A 9,983-nucleotide genomic window follows, 5' to 3' on the forward strand; every position below is an offset into this window, starting at 1 on the left:
CCACCTCTGAAAGGTGCATACAGGTTTAGAGCAACATCTGCTGCCATCCAGACGTCTTTTCAGGGAAGGCCTTGCTTATCTCAGGAAGACTAAACACTCTGCAACCTTTAGAAAAGCCCAACTTCATAGTGGGAGTCTTGACGCTGAACTGACCTGCCAGTCCAGACCTTTACCAACTGGAGACATTTGCTAAAAGCTCTCAACAAACACTTTTCCTGCTTCCGTTGTTCCTGTTAGTCACCACATATCTAATGAGGCTTTATTCTTTATTTCAAGCTTGAGTGATGTTTTAACTTGATGAGGTTAGCTCGACGTTCACACTTGAAAAGTGAGATGCTGACATCATAAATGAAGCACGTGGACACGCTGGATCCTCTGCACTTTATTGAATGTTGAACTCAGGCTTGTGACATTTCAGCGGTTCTTTGATGCGGAAATGCAGGACAACGGGATGAAACTTAACCGTTGCTTTATAATCCGAGGGACGCATGCAGGGAGGAGGCCTGTGTGCACAGGTGGAGATATGACATGTTGACAGAGTACAATAATACAGCGCTGGTAGTTGGTCCCATATGAAAGTATAATGTACACAGAGTATTTACACTACTGGAAAACTATGGTACATAAATACACACAGAGTTCAAACTGGTACACAACATATTCAGCGACACACAAACCTTTAAACATCCCCGAATCATCATACAGCAGGTCAATATTTTTATCTACATGGGCTCTGACAGCTGTGGCAGAAACCGCCCACACTCCTGTCCACGGCGTCACACAGGGACATGGACACACACGCTTAAAGGGGACTTGTTTTGCATTTCCCTTTGCCAGGGAGTCGACTAATCTCTTTTGTTTGTCGGTTTGCTGTACACAGATGTTTTCTTTAATTAAAGAGGCATTTGAATGTGTGCAGATGTCAAGGGAGACCACCAGGAGGTGCTGGAGCTCCACCGTCTTTGTTCATTGTCTCCTAAATATGCAATTTTTAATCCCCAATTTAAACATTCCCCATAAATGTGACATCTGGTTATGGTTTTGGTTCTGGAGGCTTTTCTTGCAAATTTGTGATTTTATGAAGTCAGAAATCCTGAATTGTTTTTTTATTTTATTTTTTTAATTAAAAAGAGAATTTCAAATTTCTCCCGTAAATTAACGAGTTCACTTTTTTATTTTTTATAAATTCAGGAGATTTCTGAATTTAGTCTAAGAAATTGTTTTTTAATAATAAACTCAAAAAAAGTTTTTTTAGTTAAATTCAGAACTTTTGCATGAAGTTTTCCAGTTTACAAAGTGTATGACATTTCTCCTAAATTTGTGTTTAAAAGGTCACAAAATAACATTTTTATTTCTTTCATTAATCTTTTAATTTACAAAGTAAGAATTTCTAAATGTTTTTCTTGTAAACGTTCAAGTTTATAAAGTTTAACTCTGAGATTTTCCTGTAAATAAACTCAGAAAGTGTTGTTTTTTCTTCTTCTCGTAAATCTGATAATTTATTAAGTCACCACTTAAAAATTCATAAATTGAAAGCAGCTAAAATGGGTCGTTCTGGATGGGAAGCGTTGCCTTATGAACCCATAAAAGATCAATCAGTCTTATTTTGAAAGGTAAATCCTCAAAAACTGCTCTGACTTCCAGAATAAAAGCAGTGGAAACAAACAGAACAAGTCCCCTTTAAACCACAAAGCTTCATCTGCTGACAAACAAGATAAATAAACTTACAGTGATGTGATGTTTCATGCTGAAGTGATAGATAATAATCCTAAATGCGGCTATACAGATGTAGATTCTAATGAACATCATAATGAATATATGAGCTACAGTCATTAACTTTAAAGGGAAACACACCAGACAAAGGTGCTTTTTGCCACTTCATCAGTTATAGCAGCAGGTTAAATAAACTCATGGAAACCTCTTATTTGTTAAACACTAGTTTCATTCTTTCCACGATTATAAAACTTGACATACATATATATATTATCCAGCTCCATTTTAGTTCACTTCATTGGCGTTAAAATGTGGATTCAGAACTGTTTCTTGCCACCGGCAGACCTTACAGATGCGTTTAACTCGTGTCGCCACCAGAGGGCGTCCCTCCAGCATCCGTACACACAACCCGCCTCTCTGTCGCCGCATGAATAAGTACGCTAATTAAAACCATCGCTCAATTATGAACCATGTGGGTCTGAGAGGTTTTCTGGGCTCATAATATCATTAGTTTTTAACATCAACCCCACTTGAATCGCTCTCGTGCACCGCCGCGTTAAATGCAGCTAACTTTAGATTAGCTATCCAGGCTTATCTGTCTTGACTTTATACACAAGAGTCACAAATCTTTCAGTCAGTTTTCTCCTTCAAGTGTAACAAGTTAATACATCTCCAGGGATCTTAAAGGGTTTGGCTACAAAATGGAGCAATTACACGCATAAAAGGAGAAACTGGCATTTTGTTTGAATTTTATGAATTGTATTAAAGTCAAACCTTGGTGGTACGATGACGGTATAGTGCAGGGGTATTCAACTAGATTCGGCCGGGGGCCACATCTGCAAAAGGACTGTATGGAGAGGGCCGCACAATTTGAAAATGTGGGGGTTTTCAAAATGTATTTTGCACTCAAAGACGAAGACTTATGTAAATATAATACATTTGTATTATACATTTGAATATATCTAGTTTACATATGAATTATGTATTCATTGTCTCCAGATTTAGTAATTGTGAATGTTAAATATAATATTCAGATAAAGAAATATTATTTTGAATGCAAGTTCATTTTGAAACCATGCATTGTGCAAACTTAATGAAATTGATATTGACCTACTTTTATTAACACGCCATAATGACAAAGCACCACTTTCCAACAAGATTTCCTTATTTGAATATTATATTAAGCATTGAGCACAACCATTTTAGTCCATAGTAGCCAGTTATAAAAATATTATTAAAAAAAAAAAAAAATTTCAACAAACACCCCCTTTTTTTAAATATGACCAGGGGCCACATAAAAGCTCCTGGCGGGTCGCATGTGGCCCGCGGGCCGCCAATTGAATATCCCTGGTATAGTGGGTAAGGAAGGGCTGAGGGTGAGCTTTCGCCTCGGGCCAGCAACTACTTGCAGGTTAGATCATGATCACCTGGACAGCATTGGTGACCGCCAGAATGTTGTCTCAGGCCACCAAAAAAGCTAGAAACGGCCCTGATTAGGTTTGTTTATAAAGAAGCCGTGATGAGGAGCAGTGCTGCAGCCATTCAGCCACCGGTCAGCGACGCAGGGGCACCGAGATAGCTCTAACTCAAAGCTGTGAGACGAACACGAGGGAAGTCACACGACACGGCCGTCCAAACGTCTTCAAACATCAATCTGTGTTTTGCAAAAATTCTCAGAAAAAATAAAACCTGTCACATAAAAGTCTGGTGACACCTGGACTCCATCTGTCGTGACTACGTCCTCTGAGGTGGCGGTGAGCGCTCGGATGGACGCTCTGCCTCGTTTGTGCAGGTGATTTGAAAAGAGCACTTGAGCAGCACGTTTCCACGGATGAAACACCGAATAACGTCAGGTGGATTCTGGGTTCAGAGGTTCATTTTCTGTCATCTTCTGGGCTTCATACGTAAGCATTTGTTGTGTTTTCATCACTGACGCCGGCGTTCGGTGAGTCGCCAGCAACGCTCCAGGACGTGTTTTAACTCCGAACCCGGATCTTGTCAACACGCTCCAGCTGAGGAACTCCTTCAGAACCAGAGCCGGTGACACCACCGCTTGTGCCGAGTCACGTACGGGCGCTCCTGACTCCAGAGAGCAGAACTCTGTGGTGGTTCTTCATCTTAGAACCGGTCTCTGAGAAGAACACTCGGCCCTGTTTCTGAAGTTTTGTTCCGCTCTGGACAACATTGTGCTGATCTGCTCTCAAACCTTTGCTGATGGGAAACACACACGTGCACATCCAAAAACAGTACAAAATGTAGAAAATACACAGATATCATCAACACAGATGATAAAAGGCATATCTCATGTTTCTGTAGAGGTTGACGGTAACATCGATAAACGAGAACATTTAACGTGTTAAGCGTTGCTAAATATCCCGCAGGAGCACACCTAACGGAGCTGTTCTGGAGGTGCCACATAAACAGACATCTAAAAGATCACAGTTCGCATTTATAAAAGCAGCCTGCTTATAAAAGCCTCTCTGGTGCAGTACCACCTCTGACCACACAGGGGCAGCACATAGAAAGTCCATGTCACCCCCCGAGCGATGACGAAGGGGCCCTCTAGTGGTAGGACGTGGTATTACCGGGCGTGCAGGCCCGTCAACACAGATCTGTACGCCCCTGTGTGGTCAGAAATGGCACCGCTGCATCGAGTCATCAACTCTTAAACAAAAAACTACTGAAAACAGATTTAACTCTTAAATAATGTAATAAAAACTGTAAATTGTTCTAAACCGCAATGACTGACTCACGTAACGAGCCGATCCCACAGACCAACATGTAGATGTCTGGATTCATCCAAATGCCTCATATTCAGCAGTTTAAAGTGTGCATTAAAGTGCTTTGGATCATGTGGATAAAAGATGAATTTACTAGACATTATTTACTATTTTACTATTTAAACTAAGTCTTAAGCCGACTGTCAAAGCAGCCGGCTGCGCCAGGGACTGAACTGTAAATAAGACAACTTTGGAGGTCTTCAAAGGCATCTTTTTGCCAACTGAAACTGATCTTTTCTTCCACTTGCTGACAGTTCAGAGGTTCGCTTCATCTCCACCATCTCATGCTGTTCTTTAAAGTACACAAGATCTTCTTGCCTTCATCCGCGCTGTGGCCGGAGGAGGACGTGCACGGCTGAGGGTCTGACGAACTCCTATCCTCCTTCTGGTCTTTACAAGGCATTCAACGTGAACTTGGAGAGACTGCCACTAAGAAAAGTGCAAACTAAAAGAATGACAGATTGATCCGACAGATCCGTCAATCTGCTGTGTGCATGAGCCAAACGGACAGGAGGAGCCACCATGAGCTGGCTGCATAGCTGGAGTTACTGTTTCAAGGAAACGCGCCTACTCAAATGACAGAAGCACCAAACAAAGACACTAGAAAATCAAGGATAGAAGAAGGTCCTCAACGAGTTAGTGTTACTACTAAAATTGCACCAGGTATCTGTTATATCAGCTCACTAAATAAGACTTATTAAAGTGCTTAAAGCCTCACTGTGTGGAAGTACCACTTCTGACCACAGGAGGGCAGCGTATCACATGAATGCTCATGTGTGCTCCTCTGGTGTGAGACACAACGATGTGCAACTCAAAGGGGACCAAGTGGTATTACAGGTGTGAAGGACCGTCCTCATTCACCCGCACAGCGTTGTGTCTCTTCAAGCCCGATTCGTGCTTCTATGTCAAATCGACGGAGTGTCTCTATCAAGACCTCCAAAATTTTCTGACTACGCATCAACACGACGACACACAAGTGCTGGGGTTGATCCACTGTGTTGCATCATTTTCGGTACTTTCCTCTTCGCTCCATCCCTTCTGCGAGACCCGTTCAAGCATCTGCTGTGACCCCAACATCTTGCTCTCTCACAGGAAAGCCAAACCAGGATGTTGACACTCAAGTTTCACCTAGTTTCACTAAAGATCCTTCGGAAACCCGACGCGCTCGACCGTTCTGGCCGAGATTAGTTTCGCAGCACTTTGTGATGCGTAGACCTCAACACAGGGCTTCAAAAGGTCAACGGAATTGCGGCGCCGATGTTCCTTTTGCGTCTAGTTGACGGAGAAGCATGAACCAGGCTTTTGTCTACGCAGCAGATCAGAAATGGTACTGCTACATAGAAATGCTTAAAATAAAATATGGATGATGTTTTCATCTCTGCTTGCCGATGAGCCACAAACCACAGTCACAAACCAACAGCTCATCATCTCCGCCGACAAACTGTGATCTGAAACCCCAATGAGTTCAGTCCTTCAGTAAAATCAGCGTCTTCTGGGGGCCTTGTATCCGAGCGAACACTTTTCTATTAAATATGTCTATTATAGATGGATAAAGGTCCACTTGGGTCCATTTGGGTATTCAGAAGCATACCGAGTAAACCATCGCCCAACCAGACTGGACTTCGGGTCTCAGTCTAGAGTCCCGTCGGCGTTCATGAGTTTAGGCGAAATCCTCCAGGTCGTCCTCCTTAACCTTAACAGGAGGGGGCGATGGATTTGGGTCGTGGTTCCGAGTCTATAGGACAGCAGGGGCTAATAGCATCGCTGGTTAGGATGTGGCTAACTAAACTAACTAAATCACAGCATTTCAAACTCAACCCGCAGTTGAATCAAAGTTCAGCTTGGAAAATAAAAACAAATATATCTCCTCTGCAAACTGGATGTACTCCACGGACCAGCACTGGTTTTGGACTGTCTCATGGGAAACAGGAAGTCCTGATTGAGAAAATCGTCTCTTGTTAAGATGGCCTCTGCTAGTATTGTGTAAAACTACAGCTAAGTTAGCCACTTGCTAACCAGCACTACATTTGGCCCCTCATGTCCAGAGGATCTTTGGCTTCCTCAACCCTTCAGATCTGGCCAACAGCGCAACCGGCCACATCAGGAAGCCAAATGATGGAGAGCTCTTTCACCTGGACGCCTCGTGGAAGATACTTCAGGTCTGAACTGCTCAGACTCCATTAACAACCTTAAACCGAGGAACTGGAAACTTCCTTTGCCTCACTAAATCAGATTGGTGAACTCCTGAAGAACTTTGTCAAAGGCCACGCAGCCAGAGACTTAAAGTACACTTAAAAAAAATGGATTCCTGGGTGGTTCTGATTGTCATGGAGAGAACCAATGATGGAGGGGCCCAAACATTCATGAAAGAAGGGAACCATCTCATGGGATCGGGGTGTTTGTGATGCTCAAACAAGTCTGATGGATGGGCCTGGACAAATCAGTCCTCCATCCCTGCTCTTCGTGCTCGTCTTGAATGTCCACATTAGAAAAGATTGAAAAAAAAAAACCGTCCACAATTTAATAAAGGTTTTTACTCAGAAGTAGTTTTTGCTCAGAAGGTAGGATAAACGTGTCAGTCACACGTTTCTGGGGGTTCGTTTGCGTCGTCTTCCTCCAATTCAGTTTCCGTTGATGACCACCACCTGATCACGCTCCAGACCAGCTGATAGAGACTGGTCTGATGAAGAAGTGCTGCAGACGTTTGATTCAGAGTGATGCGCAACTGGATGGAAACATCAAATTCGTCCATTCTGGATCAGTTCCGGCGTCTCTCGTTAAACCCGAGCTGTAGTTTTACTGCTGGAGAGGACGAATGCTGCAACTGTTGTCTCACGTTTAAAAAAAAAAAGGCAAAGAAATGACAAATGAAGCAGTTCTTCTTACAGAGAAGAAACCGCCCATCTCAGAAGCGGGTCATCCCATCAGGCTCGGAGGTTTTGGTTGTGGCTCCTCCTCCGACCAGAAATACGGCCATGCTGGATTTGGACTGATTGATTTTGGGGAACCCAATGCTTCCTGCTCTGTGAAGACCGGAGGAGAAGTGGATCTGACTGCTGTCACCAGTAGAGATGTTGAAGTCGAAGTCCGGGTCGAGAGCCGTATCCGTAGAAACAACCCACGAGGCTGGGCGCCACTTCTTCAGAGTGTATGGCGTCTTCACGCGGCGTTTTATTTTCTCTCCCGTAGCACTTAGACTGCCATTGTCTGCCATGGAGACGTCATCTGAGAAGAAGAACACAGATGTGAAGACGTGTACGGCACAGGATTATTGTTACCATTGTGAACTCTGTGAAGGCCGTTAACCTTTGGCTGTTCTGGAGGCCAATCAAAGGACCACGCCCCTCACTGTACATACATTTGTTGTTTTATATCATTTCCCCTGAGGTGGTACCTCAACATTCCTCCACCTGCAAAATTGTCATGAAAGTGTGGAGATCAAAGTTGTTGAATATGTTGATTTCTGCTGTGAAGTCAGACATTTTAACATGGAGGTCAAAGAAGGTCAAGCTGCAATTTGACAACCTGAAATACTTTGACATGTCAGCCACAGTAGGGCTGGGCGATATATCGAGATTTTAATATATATCGATGTATTTTCAAACGCGATATGGTACGAGAAAATATCGTTTATATCGATTAAAAAAAAAAAAAAAAAAAAAAAAATTAATGAATTTATTTTGTGACAAATTGACTTGTTTTATTTGAGATTTGCACAAATGTTTTGTTATTTGCACAACTATCAACCTCAGTTGAAAAGTCTGCCTGTTATTGTACAGTGTATTTTAATGTAACTGTTGTGCAGGAAAGGGATATTTGTTTTATTTTATTCAAGAAGCATTTTTATTCTATATATGCAGGCAGTTTATTTTTATTTCATTTGTTTTATACATTTTGATATTGTGCAGACCTCTGTTAATAAAGGAACCTGTGTGACATTTGGCACGAGGCTTTGTATTAAAACTGACTGTTTTTTTAAGGGTTTGCCTCAGAAAAAAATGAAGCTAACAGAGATGCTAACAGAGATGCTAACAGAGATGCTATGCTATAATGCTTTGGGGGAAACCCCAATTATGTCACAGAAAAAATATCGAGATATATATCGAGTATCGCCATTCAGCTAGAAAATATCGAGATATGACTTTTGGTCCATATCGCCCAGCCCTAAGCCACAGGTTTCTGAAGAGTAGTTCTGAATAAGTTTTTTGGGAAAATGTCAGTGTGGCAGGGTGGAGGAGCAGCCACTCAGTTGATTGGGCACACCTGCGCCTAATCAGCCTCTCCACCCTGCCTGCCTTCATAAAGAGCAGCTTCCTCCCAGCAGACCTCTTGCTGGTGTGCAACTGCTCTTTATGAAGGCAGGCAGGGTGGAGAGGCTGATTAGGCACAGGTGTGCCCAATCAACTGAGTGGCTGCTCCTCCACCCTGCCACAGTCAGGTTGGCAGGAACCGACTCCATCAGTCCCGGTTAACCCCAGAATGGGCAGAACCAACAAGCCCGGAAGTCAGCTGGAACACGCTTAGATCATGTTAACCCATGATGCTACCTCATGAAACCTTACAGTCATTCTGACTGAATTTGGCCCTGTCTCCGATGTCACTGCTGAAACAGGAGCCGGCTGTTGTGATCATTCAAGGGACTGCATTTTTCCAGGGTCAAGTCAGTTTAGCAAGGCCAAGTGTAGTCCATCGAGTTTGATGTGTCAACTTGATGTGAAAAGTGAAGTAAAACAAGCTCTGAGTCTTTGTATCCAGGACCAATGGACAGATGCATCCAGGATGGATGGAAGAATTCTTCGAAAATGGATGGACAGATGTGTCCGGGATGGATGGACAGATACAGATTCTTCCAGGATGGATGGACAGATAGATTCGTCCAGGATGGATGGACAGATTCTTCCAGGATGGATGTAAGTTAATGTTACTCAGCGTCACAGGTTAGCACAAGCTAACTAAACTAGGTAGCTCGTGGCAGAAGATTTTTGCTGGCTGTACTCTTTGTTTGTCCAAATTTGTCCATTTTGAGCAAAACTGTGATTGGTTTGAGTCTCGTCTCCTGCTGTGTACAAAACATCTCTCCAGAATCCTCTGGGTGACATCACAGAAGGGGTTTGTTCATTTTGAGGTGTTTAGATTAAGTAACTCTGTTACTTATGGGAAGCTGCAGATCCAGTTGGTTGAGTTTATATTATTTACTTATTATGGACTTAAGTTGTTGGTATTCTAAATATTTCTCCTGTGATTTTGTGGCCGCATTTCTCCCCATCTTTTTCTTCTTCGACGACACATTTGGTTTTCTTTTCCAAGTCTATGTAGCGAAGGTGTGGTCTCTTGTTCTTCTCCCAGCCCCAGAGAAGATACCCGCCTGGCCGGCCATTGGTCCCTTTCTCTATTTAACTTTTTTTTAAATTGACGTCAACGTAGAGCTCTGCGTTAACGGCATCAGCAGCCCCTTTCACACAGAGATTCCGCAATATTGGTGTAAAGAAG

General features: G+C 42.9%; 1 protein-coding gene across 2 annotated transcripts in view; it reads right to left on the reverse strand.

Moving 5' to 3' along the window:
* Window positions 1-366: 366 nt before the first annotated feature.
* The window catches only part of LOC133446172 (bone morphogenetic protein receptor type-2-like), a 46,199-nt gene continuing 36,582 nt past the window's right edge, over window positions 367-9,983 (reverse strand). For both annotated transcript variants that reach the window (XM_061724086.1, XM_061724087.1), the window contains one exon: window positions 367-7,718. In XM_061724086.1, coding sequence (XP_061580070.1) covers window positions 7,399-7,718 — 320 coding nt within the window. In that variant the 3' untranslated portion in view covers window positions 367-7,398. The remainder of the gene's footprint in view (window positions 7,719-9,983) is intronic.

Source organism: Cololabis saira, chromosome 6, assembly GCF_033807715.1.
Source record: "Cololabis saira isolate AMF1-May2022 chromosome 6, fColSai1.1, whole genome shotgun sequence".
NCBI classification, from domain to species: Eukaryota; Metazoa; Chordata; class Actinopteri; order Beloniformes; family Belonidae; genus Cololabis; species Cololabis saira.